Source organism: Acomys russatus, chromosome 2 (assembly GCF_903995435.1).
Source record: "Acomys russatus chromosome 2, mAcoRus1.1, whole genome shotgun sequence".
Taxonomy (NCBI): Eukaryota; Metazoa; Chordata; class Mammalia; order Rodentia; family Muridae; genus Acomys; species Acomys russatus.
In genome coordinates, this window is record NC_067138.1 from 8,935,686 (window position 1) to 8,956,581 (window position 20,896).

Consider the following 20,896-nt stretch of genomic DNA (forward strand, 5'->3'; position numbering starts at 1 on the left):
AGCGCTGCCACATGGTGCTGGGTTTGAAGGCACAGGAGGCCATGGGGAGCCGCGGAAGCCAGGCACCATGCAGCAGGGTCCACGTCCCTGCAGAGTCCTGTAGAGGCCTTTGGTGAAAGTGAAGTCTCGGCAGCAATGGAGACCCCACAGTATTGGAGATACCAGAACTGCGCTGTGTCCACCAGTGAGAGCTGCTGGTGTGGGATGGATCAGCCTGAGAGAGGAGCTGTGTGTCCTGGGGATGTCAGAGCTCAGGAGACAAGGCTGCCTAAGCCCTCGGGACCCTGGAAGATGACATAATGATTGAGTTCCACGTGTTGGACAGTGAGCTGCAGGATTTTGGGGTTGCTTTAGTGTAGCTGCTTTTATGCCGTAGTTCTTCCCTTTTGGAATAAGAATGTTTAAGTATGTAACCTGTTTTTTATTTTGCAGGAGCTCACAATTAAGAAACTTTGGACTTTTAAAGAGACTTTGGACTTTTGAAGTGTTGGAATTTTTGAAGACTTTGGGGGGCTTTTTTGGAATTGGACTATATTTTATACTAAGATATTACCATGAGATTTGGGGACAAGAAATGAAAAGCTCAAAGTGACATGTTTGTGTGTTAACTTGACAAGGGATGAATTGTGCTGATGTAACCGTCACCTTGACACAACCTAGAACCACATAGAAAGAGGGTCTTACTGAGGAACTACTTAGATCAGATTTGGCCTGTGGGTATGTCCGTGGGGGATTTTTCTTGATTGTTAATTGATGTGGGGAGCCACGGCCCACTGTGAGAGGCACCGTTTCTTAGGCAGAAAATCTTAAACTGTGTGAGTGGAGAAATGAAGCTGAGCAGCGAGCAACGTGCATGCGTTCACTCCTCTCTTCCCTGGCTGTGGGTGCGATGTGCTGGCTGCTTCAGTTCCTGCCCTTGCTTAGACGCAATAATGAACTGTAACCTGGAATTGTAAGCCAAATAAACCCTTTCTTCCTCTGTTTCTTTTTGTCAGGCTATTTTATCACAGCAGCAGGAATGGCAAGGGCCCTGTGGCTGACCTGCACCCCTAGGCAGTGAGAGAAATACTCTGACATTTTGTTGTGTAACCAGGGAATGTGTACATGCTCCTCCTACTCCAAGATGATGGAGTGTGTGGCCTGCTCTTGTTCCTTCGTAACTCTTGCTATCTGTAACATGTTTTCAAATATTCTTCTATCTTTAATAGACATTTTTTCTGTACTTATATCCTGTGGTAGCTTATTTTGGGGTGGGTTTTTGGTTGGTTGGTTTTTTTGAGACGGTTTCTCTGTGTAGCCCTGGCTGTCTTGGAACTCACTCTGTAGCACAGGCTACACAGAGATCCACCTGCCTCTGCATCCCAAGTGCTGGGATTAAAGGCGTGCGCCACTATGCCCAGTCTCCTGCCGTAGTTCTTAAATCATAGTTCTTTATGTTCCTTCTCTATAATTTGTGTGTGTGTGTGTGTGTGTGTGTGTGTGTGTGTGTGTGTGTGTGTGTGTTTGTGTTTGCTTTGAGGCAGGATTTATATAGCTTCAATTGGCCTTAAGCTCCTGACCCCCTGTCTCTACCCCTCAGGTACTGGGATTACAAGCATGTCTCACCCTATCTGCATTGTACTTTCTGTTAATTTATTTACCACGAAATACTCGTGTGTTACCTTTACTCAATAAATAATAATTGAATACCTACTTTCTGCCAAGTAACAGAATAGGTGTGAGGTAACTCAGAAGTTAACAAGGCTGACACACCCCTGCTTTTATGGATCCATCATTTCAGGGGTAGTGGGCAGAGAGAAACTTACCATTGTGAGCAGAGAAAGTGTGTGGGCGCAGAGATCCTGCCAAAGAAAGGCATACTAGAGGAAACAACTCCGTAAGGGACACTGAGATAGAATAAGTAAGTCCTGAGGAGTGGTAACAAGAGCGCAGAACTTAACAGAAGGTATCCCTAATTCCAAAGCAATTGGAAGGATGTGTGGTCTAGAGCTGGTGGCCTCTTCAAAGCGAGAAGTTAGATGTCATGGGAGCTGGACGTGATAGCGCATGCTTAATCTCAGCATTAGAAAGGCTGAGAGTGGAACTGGAGTTCAATTCCCAGACACCACATGGTGGCTCACAACCATCTATAATGTGATCTAATGCCCTCTTCTGGCCTGCAGGTGTACATGCAGACAGAGCACTGTATACATAATAAAAAAATAATATTAAAAAAAAGAAAGGCTAAGAGTTTGAAGCCAGCCTGGGTTACATAGCAAGACTCCATGTGAAAAAGTCATGTATTACTGGAATAAAACTGTCTCCAAGCCAAGTGTGGTATCATATGCCTTTAATACCGGCAGCAGCAGAGGCAGGTGGACCTCTGAATTCAAGGCCAGCCTGGTCTACAAAGTGAGTTCCAGGACAGCCAGGGCTCTGTTACACAGAGAAACCCTGTCTCAAAAAACAGGGGGAGAAAAAAAAAAAGAGAGTCTCCAAATTTCAAGGGCTCTTGAAGGAATTGTAATGAATATATAAAAATAATCTTGAAGCTGAGCATAGTACCACATGTCTGTAATCCCAGCACGTGGGGAAGTGGAAGCAGGGGATCAAGATAAGACCCTGTTTTTTATTATTATCATTATTATTATTATTATTATTATTATTATTATTATCATCATCATTATTTAATAATTAATAATATTTGATTAGTAATAAATTTCCAATGTGTTTTTCCAGCAATGAGAGGCCTAGAAGCAGGTAATTTTTCAGGAAATAAAATGAATTGGGAGTTCTGTTGCCTCTTCATTTTAAAAAGTATGTGTGTGATGGGGGAAAGGTTTGTGTGCCACAGAGTTGTGTGTGGAGGTCAGATGACAGCTCCCGGGAATTGCTTGTCTCCTCCTGTATGGGTCCTAGGAATTGGATTTGGTTGGCTGGGCTTGGCAGCATGTTTTTTTGCCAATTTGCCGGTCCTTGCCTCATCCTCCCTTATGCCAAGGTTAGCTGAAGTTATGAGACCATCAGCTGGGAGACGTGACGGGATAGTTGAGGATATAACCACATAACACAGCTCTGCAGCAGTGCCAAGCCTGCCCCTGTCCACTAGTTTTTCACCTCAGCCTTCTGTGAGTGGGCAATGACACCATCCCCCTGGTTTGTCAGGTGATTTTGAGGGGAGGAAGGAAAAGCTGGAAAGGCAAGCTCCAGCACAAATCACCCTGGCCCTGCCTCCTGAATGTTAGGACAGTAGGCCTGCCCGCCTTAGTGGTTGCAGCATTTTAAAAGGTGTTCCCTAGTTACCTGGTCTCATCTGTGCATGTGGGATCCCCACAGTGTTATCCTTAAACAGCGTCGGCATTTGCTTTTCTTTCTAACCACTTGGACTTTGAAATTTTAATTGTTGTCAATTGGTGATGGTGCTTAATCCCAGTTCTCGGGAGGCAGAGGCAGTTAGATCTCGGAGTTCGAGGACACCCTGGCCTACAGAGTGAGTTCCAGGGCAGCCAAGGATACACAGAAAAACCCTGGCAGGAGATAGGGGTGCGGGGGAATCTGCTTTCAGTTAGAAGGAGTTTTTAAGTCTTTATGACTGTGTGTGGTGGTGTCCAGCTTTAATTCAGCACTCAAGAGGCAAAAGCAGGTAGATATCTGTGCTTTGAAACCAGCCCCATCTACATAATAAGACCCTGTCTTAAAGGGGGGTGGGGGCGCTGGAAAGATGGCTCAGAGGTTAAGAGCACTGACTACTCCTCCAGAGGTCCTGAGTTCAATTCCCAGCAACCAAGTGGTGGCTCACAACCATCTATAATGAGATATGGTGCCCTCTTGTGGCATGCAGGTGTACATGCAGGCAGAGCACTGTATACATAATAAATAAATTTTTTAAAAAAAGATTATTTAAGCAAGGCATGATGCCTCCTGTGGCTGCATAGTTCGAGGCCAGCCTGGGCTATTGGAGATCCTGTCTCAACAGTTCCTAAGCAGGGCTAGCCTCATGGTTAACAGGTAAAAGCACCTGCCACTCCGACTACCTGAGTTTAGTTCCTGGGAGCCACATGGTGGCAGCAGAGAGCCAACTCCTGCAAACCTTTCTTTGACCTCTACATGGATGCTATAACATACACACTAAGTTTTTGGTTTTTTGTTGTTGTTGTTGTTGTTGCTTTTTCTTTTTTTCAAGACAAGGTTTCTCTGTGTAGCCTTGGCTGTCCTGAACTTGCTTTGTAGACCAGGCTGGCCTCAAACTCACAGCGATCCACCTGCCTCTGCCTCCTGAGTGCTGGGATTAAAGGCGTGCGCCACTACACCTGGCTCATACACACTAAGTTTATATGTCAAAACAAAACACACAGCTCATTTTCTAAAGAGCTTACAGTCCAGGGACATAACTCAGTGGTACAGTATTTGCATAGCATGCCTGCCTGAGGCTCCTGGCTCAGTCTCAGAGCTGCAAAACATAAAAGGGGAAAGAATGCATTCTAAGAGTGAAAACTTACCCGGAACCCACACAAAGATGAGAATCTGGCTACTTCTGTCTCTCCTAGCTACGAAGCAACATCCCCTGTCACCTGGTTGATATCTCTTGCGGATTACCCTGCAGTGCCATGCTACCCTGTGGGATGCACAAATGTCAAAGACTTTGTCACAAAGGAGAATGTCTTGCGGATGAGGCCTGCAAGCAGCCCTGTACCACACCCAGAGCTGACTGTGGTCACCCATGTATGGCGCCCTGTCACCCCGGTTTACCCTGTCCTGTGACAGCTTGTAAAGCCAAGGTAAGTGTGGGTCCAGCATTGACTTCAGTGGCCCCACTATGTGCATCTAGGAACTGCCAGTCATCAAGAGAAATCATACAGCCTGCATGATACCGTGTGAGGTGGTGGCGCTGAACCTAGTGAGCACAAGACGCGTGGTCCCTTAGGACAGGACAGACGATGGGTGAATGATGACTCGTGTAACTAGGACTGTGGTGTCGTAGAGGAGTAATTATAGTCTCATAGCAGGGACGTGGGGGGTTTCAGTTTGCTCTGAGGGGTCACAAAAGGCCACCCTGAGGAGATGAACACAGAGGGATCACCTGAGTCAGCTAGGCTTGTGTCTGCATCCACTCTGTACACTGGGTTCAGTGGCACAAGCTTCCTTCTAGGTTTGCCCTTTGCACTGGGAGTAAGAAGAGAGGTGCTTTCCAGAAAGGAGCGTTCTGATCTGGGTGTGTCCCCCGCCCCAGCATGTCCACAGCTGTATCATTGGCGTGTGTGTGTGTGTGCGTGTGTGCGCGTGCGCTTGGTGACTAGCGTCTCCAGCCTCGAGAGATGCTGATCCAGCTGGTCTCTACTATGGTTTGATTTAGGAAAGGCTTTAAAAAGGGAAAAACCTGCCTGGTTCTCATATAGTTCTCTGCGGGAAGAGTCACTTCATGCTAATTAATATTTCAGGTAGAGTTACAGTGTGAGTGTGGGAGAAGAAAAGAGATGGTAATTTGCTCCGAGGCATCCGGGACTTATCAAAGGTCAGTGCGATATGTGTGCTCAAGCGTGGGTCTACTTGAAGGGCGTTCCTGTACTAGCTAGAGTCTAGCTAGAGTCTAGCTCCTCTAAAGCTGGACAAACGAGGGCTCTGCCACTGAGCTGCATCTCCAGCCTAAAGAGTTGGTAGGGCTTGTCACTCGTTGCCTTGGGTTTTGTGAAGGTCTGTATTTATGTATTTATTTGTTGCCGGTGCGTGTGTGTGCACAGGCACGTACACACACATGTCATGGTGCATAGGTGAAAGCAAAAGGACATCTTGGGGGAATTGGCTCTCTCCCTCTACTGTGTGGGTTGCCAGGGATGAAAGTGAGATTGTCAGGCTTAGCTGCAAGTATCTTTACCTGTTGAGCCATCTTGCCAGTCCCTAGAAAAATTTTAAAGTAGAATTTTTTACATCTGGGGCTGGAGGGGTGGCACAGCAGTTAAAAGCATTTATTGCTCGTCCAGAGAACCTGAGTCTGGATCTCAGGCAGCTCCTGGTCAGTCTTAACTTCAGCTTCAGGGATCCAGTGCCCTCCCTGGTCTCCTCAGACACCCACACAGACACATGGCATACAGACACATGCACACACGATAAGTAAATAAATGAAATACTAAGTCTTGAGAAAAAGGTTATTCTAGTAGAAGCAGCGACACACACCTGTAATCCCAGCACTCTGGGAGGCAGAGGCAGGTGGATTGCTGTGAGTTTAAGGCCAGCCTGGCCTACAAAGCCAGTCCAGGACAGCCAAGGATATACAGAGGAAAACCTGTCTCTAAAAACAAAAAAACAAACAAAGATGCCTTTCCCCTTTAATTTGTAAAGGAAATACTTGGCTTCCTCCTTCCCACTCTTTCCTCCCCTTTTCATCTAATTACACCAGAAGAGAGAAGGGGAGATGTCGTGAAGTCAGGTACAGTGCCTTAATGCTCTACCTTTTCTTGTCGGTGGCTCAGCCATCACAAGCATGGGCTTCCCACTTGTTCTGGCAGACAGCTGTACAGCTTCCTAAAGTACTGATACCCGTGTGGTTGCGCAGAGATCTGAGTACAGAGATGGCTGTTGGTGAGTGGCCGGCTACACACATCTCTAACATACATAGATGTGAAGGTGTTGGCCGTGGCTGTAGGACTACACGCTTACACAAATAGCTGATTGGACATTAAGTTGGTTTTGTTCATTTGTCTTTGGAAACAAGGGTTTATTTGTTTCTTTGGTGGTTGGTTGGTTTTGGTTTTTCAAGACAGGGTTGCTCTGTGTAACAGCCCTGGCTGTCCGGAAACTCACTTTGTAGAGCAGGCTAGCCTCAAACTCAGAGCCATCCTCCTCCCTCTGCCTCCCTAGTGCTGGAATTAAAGGCATGTAGACCAGGCTGGCCCCGAACTCACAGAGATCTGCCAGCCTCTGCCTCCCAAGGACTGGGACTAAAGGCGTGCACGCCGTGTCTTGCCTGATGGCCTGTTTGAATAAAGCATTGGGCATGGGCGTGGGTGTTCTGGAGACAGAAGGTGTGATAACTCTTCACCTCCTGTGTAGCTGCTTAGAATCTAGCTGAGCTGTGCGCCATAAGCATGTCAGGAGCTTATGTGTAGTGCTACAGTAAGCATCAATGGTAGGTGAGCTTCCAAGGCCACACAGCTGCCCTGTGGTTGCTGGGCTCCGAGGGAGCTTCCGTATCCCCAGCACGGGGAGGTTCTTAGGGCACTGCTGTGCCTCATCATCTTTCTTTCATATATTTCAGGATCGCTGCTATTTCTATGGCCTCTAAACTATCAGACATGCAGCTTGGAGACTCCGTGGAGATCAACAAGTTCATTACCAAGAAGGAAGTCCAGCAAGCCAGGTAATTCTGTGTGTGCCTTCTTCCTCCTCCAGTTGAGCAGTTTGAACAGGGATCCGTGCATCTCAGCCCTTCGAGGTAGCCTCTCACAGTGGGTGTCCACCAGACTGGGATGCTGAGACCATATACAGCACAGCCACACTGAGTCCTGCTCGGGACGCAGCAAAGACCAAAGGCGGTCTTCTGAGCCTCCCTTCAGCCTGCTGGCAGGGAAAGCAGCAGAGGCCTGAATTTGTGTAGCTCAGTCCACAGGACCGAGATCCAAAGTGCTGACTGTTGTCTAGAAAGGGACGCCTGTCAAGGACTGCTAGGCTCCGTAACCAGAAGGCCACCCACCACCCCCCATACCCCCCAGGCCACCCTCAGAAGGACCCATCGAGCCATCTCTGAACTTAGGGAAGACAGCAGCAGCCTGCTGGCAGGGAGTGCTAGCGAGGCCTGGGAAACAGGTGGCCTCACACCAAGGGCTGCTGTATTCATGCACCGCCCACCTGGGGTTTTCTTACTGGACGGGAGCTGTCGTGCTGTGCCCTGACCACTTGTTCCATCTGTTTGTCAAGGTTGCAGTGTGATGAGGAGTGCTCTGCCTTGGAAAGGAAAAAGTAAGTGGTTTCCGTAGCTTGTCACCAGCTCCTCGAGCCCCGTGTAAGGGGACGAGGCAACCCTTCTTTCACTCAGCATCGATCGGTTCTGAGTCTGACCTGCTGTGGGCAGAGGAATGTGGACGTAGGGTTGGATTGGCTAAGATAAACCACTCAGGTAATTTCAGCACATTCAGAGACATGCACTGCGTGGCTTCAGCATAGTGTAGATTTCACATGTCCACGCATGCTTACGTAGTGTCCAGCCACCTTCCTGATCCAACCGAGGCAAGAGGCTATAAAAAATGTTGGATGGGTGTTCTATTGCAGTGTAATATAAGGTAGGTGGGTCTCTGTGACTTTGAGACCAGCATGATCTACATAGTGAGTTCCAGGGCAGCAAGGGATGTGTAGAAAGACTCTGTCTCAAAAAGTAAAAAAAAAATAAAGTGGAGACTGACCAAGGAAAACCTCCAGCCTAGACATGCACAATATAAGCCAGGCGTGGTGGCGCACACTGTAAGCCCAGGACCAGGGAGACTGGCTGGGGCATTCCTACGCGTCTGAGGCCAGACAGGGATACATGGATGAGTTTGAGGCCAGTCTGGATAACATACTCAGACCCTACCTCAAAATAAAAAGCCTGGAGCTATAGCCAAATAGTAGAGGCAACTAACACGCGTGAGGCTCTAGGTTCAGTCCCCAGTACAACCGCCAAAAAAACCTTGTTTTTTCTTGTTTGCTTCTCTCACCCTAATCCTCCACCCCATGTCTTTTTCTTTTCATAGTGCTTAGAATCAAAGCCAGGACCTTGCTTATACTAGGCAAACATTAGACCAGACTGGTCTTTAAACTCACAGTCACCTACCTCTGCCTCCAGGGTGCTGGGATCCACTTCATCTCTTGAGACGAGGTCTCTCTCACTGCTGACTTGGCGCTGGCTGGCTGGGAGGTCCCAAGCTTTCTGTCTCTGCACCCCCAGCTCTTGTTTGTTGGCTAGCTGTTTGATTTTTTGTTTGACAGGGTCTCACTATGTAACTCGTACTGACCCCGTAGTGCCTGTGTAGGCCACGCCTCCTAAGAGCTGGGATGTTGCGATCCATCATAGGCACCATGCTTAGCTTCTGCTTCACTTGGCAGTGTCTGTTTCTGTTAGATGTGAGCTTAGAATTCATATATCCAGTTTCTGTACAGTGTACCAAACTGCATTACCCTTCCTCTGGCAGGGTAGGAGTTCCTGTTGCTACACATTTTTTGTCATACTTGGAATTGTCAGTCTTTTTCATCTTGTTATACTTGTTGACTCTCCCACCTCCTCCTCCCAACTTGGAATATTACAGAATTGTGCAACTGTGCTCTTATTTTCCTTTTTTAAAAAGATTTATTTATTTTATATGTATGAGTGCTTTGCCTGTTGGTATGTATGGACACTGTGTGCATGCCTGGTGCCTTCAGGTATCAGAAGAGGGGGTAAGATGCCCTGGCACTGGAGTTACGGATGGTTGTGAGCCACATGTCAGTACTAAGAACTGAACCTGGCTCATCTGCAAGAGCAATGAGTACTCTAACCACTGAGACATCTTTCCACTCCCCACTGAGACATCTTTCCACTCCCCTTATTTTTGAAAGATTTATTTTTTTTAAAAAGCTTATTTATTATTTACACATGTTCTGCCCGCGTGTGTGCCTGCCCACCAGAAGGGGGCACCAGATCTCATTATAGATGGTCGTGAGCCACCATGTGGTTGCTGGGAATTGAACTCAGGACCTTTGGAAGAGCAGCCAGTGCTCTTAACCTCTGAGCCATCTCTCCAGGCCGAAAGATTTATGTTTATTGTACTCCTGTGTCTATGTGAATTTGTGTCACATATGTGCAGGTACCTAAGAAGCTGGGGTTACACAGATGGGACCTAAACTGAGATCTGGAAGAGCAGAGACCATGCTCGACCTGAGCATCTCTGCAACTCCAGTGCCCCTTATTCTTTCTTGGTTTTCCAAGACAGGTCTCTCTGTGTAGGCTTGGCTGTCCTGGACTCACTTTGTAGACCAGGCTGGCCTCGAACTCACAGCGATCCACCTGCCTCTGCCTCCTGAGGGCTAGGATGACAGGCATGCGCCACCACGCCCGGCGGGCTAATTTATTTAGACCCATCTATTTTGCATATTTTCTATGAAAACAATTCTGTAACCTTTGCCTAGATGGGTTTTGTTTTTGTTTTTGTTTTATGTCTATAGGTATTTTGCCTGGATGTATATTTATGCACCATTTGCATGTCCTGCATCTCTGGTGAAGAGGGTATCAGACCCTCTGAGTTGGAGTCACAGATGGTTATGAGCCACGATGTGGGTGCTGAGAACCAAACCCAAGCCCTCTGGAAGAGCAGCAGGGTAGCTGCTGAGTGTCTCTCCAGCCCCAGTTCCACACTATTTTAAGTAAAACAGTAAAACCTCATGCTATCCACTCTGTCCTGGAAGGATACGACTCACTCGTTTGCGCCATGTATCCACACTGAGTAAGCTATCCGCACGGTTGTCACCTAGGCATCTTAGTTGTCAGCTTGGCTGATGGCAGCAGCAGAGCGTTTCTGTCCAAGTAACCCTTGTAGTAGTTCAGAGTAATGCCTGGTCCTGGGGTTTGCTTGGTTTGGGTGTTTCTTTTCACTGTTTGCTTGCTTACCTGGTGTGTGTGTGTGTGTGTGTGTGTGTGTGTGTGTGTGTGTGTGTTTGCTGATTGGTTGTTGATTGGCTGTTTTTTGAGATATGACAATCCTAGTTCTTGAGAGACCAAGGCAGGAGGATTACTGCTGTTCAGGGCCATCCTGCCAGTATTTTTTTTGTTTCAAAACAAAACCAAAAAAGCCAAAAAGCTAGGCATGGCTGCATATACCTATAGTCCCAGTACTTGGAAGGTGGAGGCAGGATGATCAGGAATTCAAGCCTTCCTCAGCTCTGTTTGTTTTTTCCCCTTCCTTCCTTAACTCTTAATGAGTTTGAGGCCAGCTTGAAGTACATGAGACGTTCAAAAACAAAGTATAGCTGGGCGCATGCCTGTAATCCCAGCACTTGAGGCAGAGGCAGACGGCGGACAGCCTGGTCTACAAAGTGAGTCCAGAACAGCCAAGGCTATACAGAGAAACCCTGTCTAAAAGACCCAAAAATAAAAGAAAAAGTGTGTGCCAGGGGTGATTTCTGTAGTAAAAGGGAGTGAAAGCTGTTGAGTTATGTAAGAACGTGTGCTGAGCTTACTGCAATCTATAGAAAGCTAATGTCCATCACTTACTGCACCAGACTCATAATTTAAACTTCATCGTAGGTTTGCATGTATAGAAAACAGTATGGGGCCAGGGGTGTGGCTCAGCTGGAGGAGAGCTTGGCTAACTGGCATGCAAGTAACCTGGGTCTGATCCCAGCATCACAGGATGCTGCTGTGGTGGTAATCTCAGGGAGAGATAGGAGCATCACAGTAGGCACTTCAGCCAGAGTGTTTTGGATTCAGGCATCAGTAGGGAGTCTTGAGACAAAGCCCCTGTAAATAAGGAAGGAATACTACACGACTTCCCTGTCTGTCACTTTCAGGAGGTTGGCAGAGGCATTTGACATCAGTGACGATTCTGATCCTTTCAATGTACGTTCCTCAGCATCAAAATTCAGCGACAGTTTGAAAGATGATGCCAGGTATGTGACTGGTTACCCACTTTCTCAGCTGAAGCTTATGAACCCGTCTAATGAGTATTATAAGATGTGGTAATTAATGTGTGTTTCTCTCCATTATTAAGCCAATAAAGTTAACTTAAGTTGTAAGAAATCCCATGTTGTTTAGCTGCCCCTTGCAGAACTCAACCTATAGTTGAGGGTGGTCCCTGCAGCAGTAGGTGAGGGTGGTCCCTGCAGCAGTAGGTGAGGGTGGTCCCTGCAGCAGTAGGTGAGGGTGGTCCCTGCAGCAGTAGGTGAGGGTGGTCCCTGCAGCAGTAGGTGAGGGTGGTCCCTGCAGCAGTTGAGGGTGGTCCCTGCCACAGTAGTTGAGGGTGGTCCCTGCCACAGTAGTTGAGGGTGGTCCCTGCAGCAGTTGAGGGTGGTCCCTGCCACAGCAGTTGAGGGTGGTCCCTGCCACAGTAGTTGAGGGTGGTCCCTGCAGTCATAGTCCGGGCCTCCCAAGGGCTACCCAGGATGTCCTGAAAAGGGATAGCTGAGCTGCCTCTCACCCATCTCATAGTCGTAGTGAGGTCCTTATCTGGGGTAGGAGCATCTCCTTTTCTGGCTGTCTGGGGGCTGCTTCTCCTCCTCCTCTTCTCCTGTCTCTTTCTTTTGTTTGTTGTACCATGCCTCTCTTATCCGGCAGTTCCTCAGCTCTGCACTTCTGCTAGCCTTGTCCTCGCTATCCTGTGGTGGCACTAGGGGAGTAGAGGTTCCCAGGACAGCAGGAACAGATGGAATTAACTGATGCTTTCTCATTTCAGGAAAGACTTAAAGTTTGTCAGTGACATTGAGAAGGAAATGGAAACGCTTGTGGAGGCCGTGAATAAGGTAGAACTAAACGCATCCAACTTGGCATCTCTGAGACCAACTTGATTTTTCCCCCCTGAGACAGAATTTCTCTGTCTAACGGCCCTGGCCAGGATCACTTTGTAAACCAGGCTGGCCTTGAACTCACAGAGATCTGCTTGCTCCTGCCTCCCAGTTACTGGGACTAAAGGCACATGCCGCCACAGCTGGCTCCAGCTTGATTTTTTTTTTTTTTTAATATTAGTAAGTTTCAGAAATAGTGTTAGCCTAGGGGGTTGTAGGAAAAGGATGCAGATTCTCAATGCTCAGCCAATAACATTTATGGAATCTTGGATCGCTTCTGTCATTATAGAAAAGATGTCTACAATTTAATTGAGTGTACATTAACGATAATCTTTAGCCGGACATGGTGATGCACACCTTCAATCCCAGAACTCGGGAGGCAGAGGCAGGCAGATGTCTGAGCTCGAGGCCAGCCTGGTCTACAGAGTGAGTTCCAGAACAGCCTAGGCTATAGAGAAATCCTGTCTGTAGGGGAAGAAGAGATGCTCAACAGTACTAGGAGAGTGATTTCAAGTTAGAAGCCGTGCAGGACCCTCAGATGACGACAAGGTGGCCTGGGATAGGGGGCCGCAGGCTGAGGGATGGGCTCCAGCCTGCCGGGGACAGCAAAGTGAACCTTGCGTGGGAAAGTAATTTAGTGCGCTGGGTATGTGATGAACACCATTTATCCCACCGCTCAGGAGGCAGACACAGGTGGATCTCTGTGAGTGAGAGGCCACCTAATCTACATAGCAAAGTCTAGGATAATCAGGCTACACAATAAGTCCCTGTAGCCAAAAAAAGGAGAAGCCAGTCCTGCCCTGGCTCCCTCTCTACTCACTGGGTGTGAGGTCAAAGCGGCTGTTTGGCTGTTTTGGGGGCTTATCTAACAATAGCTGCCCTTCCCAGTGTTTGTTGCCCTCACCGGCTTCCCACTTCCTTCCTTTTCTGCATAGGAAGCCTGAGCAAATGCATTTCTGTTCATGTGCCTATATCTGCACACTTAATGGCTTGAGTAGAACAGACTGCTCCAGGAAGTGGGGGTGGGGATATTTTTTGGGACTATCACTCGGCAGTTATGGGCTCCCTCGGGAAGAGCCACTAAGCCCCACCACGTACTCTTTGTTTCTAGCCCTCTCCATCTGCGTCAGATCCCATCTCACACAGAACCCCTTTGAACCTCTAAAATTCAGTCACAGGCTGACGAGACGGCTCCACGGTCAAAGCCCTCGTCACACAAGCCTGCCAGCCTGAGTTTGATCCCAGGAACCTGCAGTGAAAGGAAGAACCAACTCCCCAAATAATCGTCTGACCTGCACAGTAATGCTAACACTAATAAAGGTTCAAGCAGGAAACATGAAGTGACGCTCAGTCACCACCGAGTGGCTGCATTCCTGTGTTTCCAGGACAGTGACACTAATCGGTCTTCTCTCCTTCCAACCAGGGCAAGAGTAACAAGAAGAGCTACAGCTTCCCTCCCATGAACAGAGACCACCGCCGGGTCATCCACGACCTGGCCCAAGTGTATGGCCTGGAGAGTGTGAGCTATGACAGTGAGCCAAAGCGGAACGTCGTGGTCACCGCCATTAGGTGGGTTGACCTTGATGTCATAGGGAGAGCTCTTCAGCAGGCCAGGCATGACCACGGGAGTCACTGTGTGCTTCCGTTACTTGTTCTTCCTCCGGGAGAAATAGGTACAGCCAAGTGCCCAGGTCTCACAGCTGCCCCCATCCACTGTGGACACTGGAGGTGGCATCTCTGCAGGTGGAGGGAGGTGGAGCAGAGTGCCCACTCATCACTCCGGTGCTCCCGTCCCTCTGTCCCCTGTTTCTCCCCCTGACCTCCCTGGCTCTAATCTTGGTATGACGGGAACAGAAGGGACGCTGGACCCTGACTCAGTGTTGCCATCAGAGAAAATGGAGGTGGTCGTGTGACAGGAAGGGATAAGAAGGACATAGAATCACCGTCTGTACCTGAGGGTATTGAGAGAACTTCACAGTGAAAAAGAGTGAAGCGTGGCCCAGGAGGGCGTGGGCAGTAGGGCTGGCAGGGTGGCTGGATGGGACAAGGTTGACTGCATGCTGACCACACTGAGGCAGGTGCTGTGTGGGTGTGCTGCTCGGTCAAAGGCCAGCCTCTGGCTCTGCGATTTCTGCTCGTGACTCTCATCTTCAGACCTCGCTTTACTCCTCAGAGGGAAGTCTGTCTGTCCTCCTGCCACATTGACCAGCGTGATTGAAAGGGAAACGCAGACACGGCCTCCACCGCCAATTCCTCACCACCGACACCAGACAGACAAGTAAGAAAGCTGCTTCCCGTGGACCTGGCGTGGGCAGAGGGCAGGCACAGCCTCCCCCAGCAGTGTCTTCCCTTCACTCCTGAAAGCCAAGCGGCCTCCGTTTGGGTCAGCAGAGTCTGTATCCAAACAGGCAGTGGTTTTATTATTTGGGTTTGGGTTTGATTTTCTTGAGGCAGGTTGGTCTCAAAGGATGACTTTGAATTCCTGATCCTCCTGCCTCCACCCTCCCAGTGCTGGGGTGACAGCTAAAGTTTGTGAAGCATGAAGCCACAGCTGTATTCAGTTCCACCTAGTAGGGCACCGTTAGCCTGCCCGTGCCACAATCTTTCTTTACCCTCCCTGCTTGCTTGATTTTCATACAAAACTTTTTTATGAAATTTTTTTAGAGTAGAAAAAAATAATATAATGTACACCAGTAGGCTGTTAGCAGAGGCACACATGTTGGCGGTGGGTTCCTGCTGTTACAACAGCAGGACGCACACATGTTGGCAGTGGGTTCCCACTGTTAGAACAGCAGGGCGCACATGTGGACGGTGGGTCCCCGCTGTTACAACAGCAGGGCGCACATGTGGGCGGTGGGTTCCCACTGTTAAAACAGCAGGGCACACATGTGGACGGTGGGTCCCCGCTGTTACAACAGCAGGGCGCACATGTGGGTGGTGGGTTCCCACTGTTAAAACAGCAGGGCACACACATCTGGGCGGTGGGTTCCCGTGTTACAACAGCAGGGCGCACACATGTGGACGGTGGGTTCCCGCTGTTACAACAGCAGGACGCACACATGTTGGCTTATTTCCCCTGATCGTCCTTTGCTTGCTTTGCAGGACTCCTGGGAGCAGTAACTTACAGAAGATAGTGAAGGAGCCAGTGATCGACTACTTTGATGTCCAGGACTGAGAAGATGGAGACACTCAGAGAAAAGATTGATTCTGTGTAGTGGAGACTGATTTGCCAGCACACAAGCCGTGCCCGTGCCTCCTGCGTGCGGAACCCCAGCACACGTGCTGTCTTGTGCCTACACAAGTGTGCAGAACCCCCTGGTCACTCCTATCCCGAGGATCTCGCTGGGGCGTGTGGCCACAGGATTTCTAGTCGTGGGTTTGAAGAGACACCTCACACCATCACCGTGACTACTAAGAGGTTGGAGGTATAGTGTCTTATTTGGATAAACCAGAATTTGTATCCCAAGCTGGCTTTGTGGCGTCTAGCCGTAGTCTTGGTTGTCCCAGATGTTCCCCTGGGGGACATCACTCTCCTTATACAGAAAGACACATGAGGTAGTGGCCGTCGGGAAGCCACGCCTGGAGTCACGCGGCTTTAACTTGTGCCGAAAGCTCCTGTACATCTCTCTAGAGTGGTCAGGTTGCTTTGTAGAATGCCCTGGCATTCTTCTACCACGTCCCCAAGTCTACAGGGACGGTTTGACTGTCTCCCATAATGGTCAGAACTTGAGGCGAGCTCTTCTTCTGCCACGCTCACACTGTAGGTCTACGCTGACCCTGTAGCCCTGAGTCCTCTCTCTTTAATAAAGACTCGTACATAGACAGCTGCCCTGTGTTGTTTTCTCCTAGGCCTTCAGCAGACACACTGGCTCTCCTTATGTCTAAGTTCTGAGCCGCTGTTTGAATATTTGAAGACACAGTCCAGAGCATTCCTCAGCTTCCGTTAAGGCAGCTGTGTGGCCGTCTGCATTGGTCCCTCTTCAGCACAGTCTAGACATTTTTTTTTTCAAGCCAGGGTTGCTCCGTGTAGCCCTGGCTGTGCTGGAGCTGACTCTGTAGACTAGGCTGGCCTTGAACTTAGAGATCTGCCTCCTAAGTGCTGGGGATCAAAAATACATGCCACCACCCCCTGGCTTCTTTTCTGCTTTAAAATAAGCTTAGAGCCCCAGAAAATTGCAATCATAAAACAAGGCACTTAATTTTTATTTTGCTTTTTGAGATTACTTAAACCCATCCAGATCTCAAACTCTCAGCCTCCCGAGAGTGGAGTGCAGACCTCTACCCTCAAGCCCAGTGGAGAGGTGCTTAATTTTACAGGACAACTGGGCTGCTCTTTGTCCTCACCACAGTCTGCATGGAAGGCATGAGAGTGTGGCCGCATGGACAGGTGGCTGCGGAGAAGTGATGAAAACAGCCTCCTTCTGGGCCCCACACCCAACAGGAAGCCTGTGTAAGTGGGTGCTCGGGCTGGGTGCTTCTCAGAAAAGCAAGAGGCAAATCTGACTTTGGATTCTAGCCCTGCCACTTGACGGGGTGTGTGCTCTCCCTGCCTGGCCTGGGATGTGAGGATTAAGGGAATCACGCTGCCTGGTGCATCAGCCACGCACAGAGGGAAGTGCGTGAACACGTTTCATCTACAACACTAACCAAGTAGAGGATGTGATGCCGCTTGGGCCTCTCTGGGTGGGATGAGTGGATGCCCTGTGCCAACCTCATTGCCCTACATTCAGCCCAGAGGATCATGCCCATGGGGGGACAGTGCTTCTGTGTGCTGTTGTAACTAGCCAACCCCACCATTATGTACGCATGGCCCTGGCTATAGCACCGAAATCGGACTTAGTTTGTCTCCCTGACCCCAGGCAGCAGTGTGGAGAAGGGATTGGAGGCTGCTCTGAAGCAAGCGGCCGGTCCAAGAGGCTGCAGAAGATGAAAGGGTCAGGACAGTCCCAGTCAGCCCCACTGGCTGGGAAGAAATTCAGGTCAGGGAAGTGGGATAGTAAGCCAAAGGTCAGCAGGAAGTTCCTTTCTCTCTTGTCCCCAAGGAGCCCCCAGGCCCCAGTGAAGGCAAGCTATCTCTCATGGGTCTACTACATTGCTCACTAAGCAGCGCTGGACACGAAGGCAAACTGAGAAAGGCAGCCACCACTCTACCGCATTCATGGAGGGAGCCGGCACAGCTGTCTCCTGGCTCCCGGCCCCATGCTCTCAGCAAGAGTTCTTTATGTGGTCCTGGAGAGATGGCTCAGAGGTTAAGAGCACTGGCTGTTCCTCCAGAGGTCCAGAGTTCAATTCCCAGAAACCACATGGTGGCTCACAACCATCTATAATGAGATCTGGTGCCCTCTTCTGGTATGCAGGTAAAACTTTGGTTTGGTTTGGTTTTGGTTTTTTAGACAGGGTTTCTCTGTGTAGCCTTGGCTGCCCTGGACTTGATTTGTAGACCAGGCTGGCCTAGAACTCACAGAGATCCACCTGCCTCTGCCTCCTGAGTGCTGGGATTACAGGCGTGTGCCACCATAGCCCAGCAGAATGTTGTATACATAATGTTTTGGGGTTTTTGTTTGTTTGTTTGTTTTCATTCTTGTTTCTGTTTTGAGACAGAGTTTCTCTGTGTAATCTAAATCTGAGAGAGAGAGAGAGAGAGAGAGAGAGAGAGAGAGAGTGTTCTTTATGGGCCAGAGCTTGCCAGAGACTGAATTCTTGGTGATTCTACCCTGTCTGGCACAGTTGGCTCCTTTCAACTTTAAGGCCATCCGAGTGGCCAGTGGGATGGTATGTGTGTGGCTGAAGATGAAAAGACAGCTCTGTAGCTGGATGGCGACCCTGTTGCTGCCTCGGCTTGCTCTGACTCAGGCACTTTATCACAGTGGGCATCAGGTTCTACATCCGTCTGTGGAGTGATGGTTCCTGCCCATGGGGCTTTCTACATCTGCTCAGTGGGACAATGAGTCTGTGTGCTGCACCAAGCCACCGTAAGGGAGCTGGGCGGCGGGGGTGGGGACGGTTGGCAGTGGGGAGGGGTTGGCGGCGGGGGGGGGGGGCACGGAGTGGCGTACTAGGGTTAAAGAGGTGGAGAGTCTCCACTCGCCACAGACCATCTGAAGAGCTAAGCCTCCAACCTAACCCTGGACAGTCTCTGCAGGTAGCTTGGGGCCGGGGAGGGATGGAGCAGTAGTCAAGTAGCCCTGATGAGGCCATTTGTTTCTGCTGCTGTGCCAACTGGTGAGTGGGGGTGGGGATCCAAAGTCCATCTCTCCACCCTTTCCCAGGAGTCTCTTCTAGCAGTGGATGGCAGTTACCAAGGTAACCACCTCATCCGCATCAAACACAGCCACCACGTTCATCTTTGACTCCTCAAAACCCCAGAAAGTATGTTAGGTCACTTTCCTCAAGATCACTCATGAACAACAGGGAATCTGGGATCTTGTCCTCCCCACTGAGAAGACAGAATTTTTCTAGATTGGCCACTAGAGGGCAGTATAGAGCCCTAAACCAGAGGGCGGGGCCTACCTACCTGACGACAGGAAAGCACTATAGTTCAAACTTTTGTTCTGTTTTTCGAAACAGGGTTTCTTCTGGGTATGTCGCCTTGCCTGTCCTGGAACTCACTCTGCAGACCAGTCAGAGGGAACAGCTGCTTAAGGGCTCTACCATGCCATGAACTATGGAGAAACAGCAAGACCAAAAGGCCATGGGGGAGCCAGAAACAGGGATTAGCAAGTATCCAAAAGGGAGCAGAGGGGACCTGGTAACGTCAGGGCTCAGGCCTTGCTGGCCAACGGGAAACTTTGGGCCGAATAATGTGTAAGCTCTAGCTCACTTTTTACAAAGTCTCCAGGGCCAGAGTAATGGGCTCAGTAATGAAGAGCATCCACTGACCTTCCAGGTGACCCAAATTTAGTTTGCAACACCCAGATCAGGCAACTCACAATCTCCCCCAGCTCAGAGAGCCCCTGTGCCGCCAGCTCCCACGGGCATGCATGCCATCCACATACAAAAGGACACTTTAGAGCAATAAAGAAAATCCGTAAGGGATCCAGCCCGGCATTAAGGCTGGACTGCAAGGATGCGCACCTTCAAATAAAGAGGCTGTCACACATTGCTGTCCTCCAAGAGAAGCAACGGTGACAGTGGCTGGGTGGTGAGACGGGGCTAAGTTCTGGGTACATTTTGCAGATACTGCCTAAGGGGTTTGTTGACAGCTGGGGTGTGGGATGTGAGAGGAAGGGTCAGGGGTGGTTTCAAAGGTTTTGTTTTGTTTTGTTTTTTGGGTTTTTTGTTTTTTGTTTTGTTGTTGTTGTTTTTGGCCAAAGCCATTTAAAGATTGAATTTACCATTTATTCGGGAGGGTGTGAGGGGGGCAGGCACTGGGGGGGAGGGGGCCAATCTGTCCAGCAGGTGGCTCTACATGGGAGTCTGAAGTCTGGAGACAGGGCTGGGCCGAGGAGCTAATTTCAGGAGCTGTGGTACCTAACAGTATTTAGAGGATTTTGAGGTCCAGAAAGTGGATGAAGAAGCAGTAGTGCTGAGATAAGCCCTGAGCACGCCATCTATCCTTCAGGGGACAGGACAGGTCAGGGGACCAGGGCAGCGGTGCCTCTAGCCCTCCCTGCCTGGCCGCCTCTGCTCCTCGACACCTTACTTCGCTCCGCCTGTGTTCCCTTAAGCCGAAGCCTTCGCGTCTCTAATGAATGGGACTCTTCCTGCAGACACTACCCAGCCGTGCTCTATCACGGAAATGCTGGCAGCAAAGTTAAATTTGAAACTCCTCTGCCTCGGTAAGCCGACTGAGGGCCCCAGAGTGCCGACAGCCTGCTGGGATTCCAGAAGTGGACACTTGAATGTCAGCCTTTCTAATACAAGAACGGACTTCGTTTTGTTCTTGAAACAGTGTGTTTCTATGTTGCTCTGCTGCCTTCAAACTTGTGGGCTTAAACAATCCTCCTGATTCAGTCTCTTGGGTATCTGGCACTACAGGCTCTGCGCCGCTAGGTGTGTGTGAATGCGTGAGGTGTGTGTGTGTGTGTGTGTGTGTGTGATTGTTCCAGTACGTTATTTACATTTGTTTAATCTTTTTTAAAATGTATTATGTGCATTGGTCTTTTGACTAATTGTATGTCTATGTGAGGATGACAGATCCCCCTGAAACTAGAGTTACAGACATTTGCGAGCAGCCCTGTGGGTGCGGGGAATTGAACCCGGGTCTTCTGGAAGAACAGCCAGTGCTCTTAACCGCTGAGCCATCTCTCCAACACCCCCCTTCCCCGTTATTTACATTCTTGTTACAGAAGATATTTGACTTTTTTTTTTTTTTTTTTTTTTTTTTTTTTTTGGTTTTTCGAGACAGGGTTTCTCTGTGTAGCCTTGGCCATCCTGGACTCACTTTGTAGACCAGGCTGGCCTCGAACTCACAGCGATC

At 49.3% G+C, this 20,896-nt stretch overlaps 1 protein-coding gene across 2 annotated transcripts in view; it reads left to right on the forward strand.

Annotated features, from left to right (window-relative positions):
- Nfx1 (nuclear transcription factor, X-box binding 1) overlaps nt 1-14,386 on the forward strand; it is a 63,473-nt gene extending 49,087 nt beyond the window's left edge. The window contains exons 16-22 of one of the 2 annotated variants that reach the window (XM_051157766.1): nt 4,527-4,757; nt 5,418-5,491; nt 7,232-7,333; nt 7,891-7,932; nt 11,488-11,586; nt 12,369-12,435; nt 13,901-14,386. In XM_051157766.1, the coding sequence (XP_051013723.1) occupies nt 4,527-4,757; nt 5,418-5,491; nt 7,232-7,333; nt 7,891-7,932; nt 11,488-11,586; nt 12,369-12,435; nt 13,901-14,296 (1,011 nt within the window). In that variant the 3' untranslated portion in view covers nt 14,297-14,386. Of the gene's footprint in view, nt 1-432; nt 984-4,526; nt 4,758-5,417; nt 5,492-7,231; nt 7,334-7,890; nt 7,933-11,487; nt 11,587-12,368; nt 12,436-13,900 lie in introns of those variants that run through there. The other variant, XM_051157769.1, reaches the window with a different exon arrangement.
- The last annotated feature ends 6,510 nt before the right edge of the window (nt 14,387-20,896 follow it).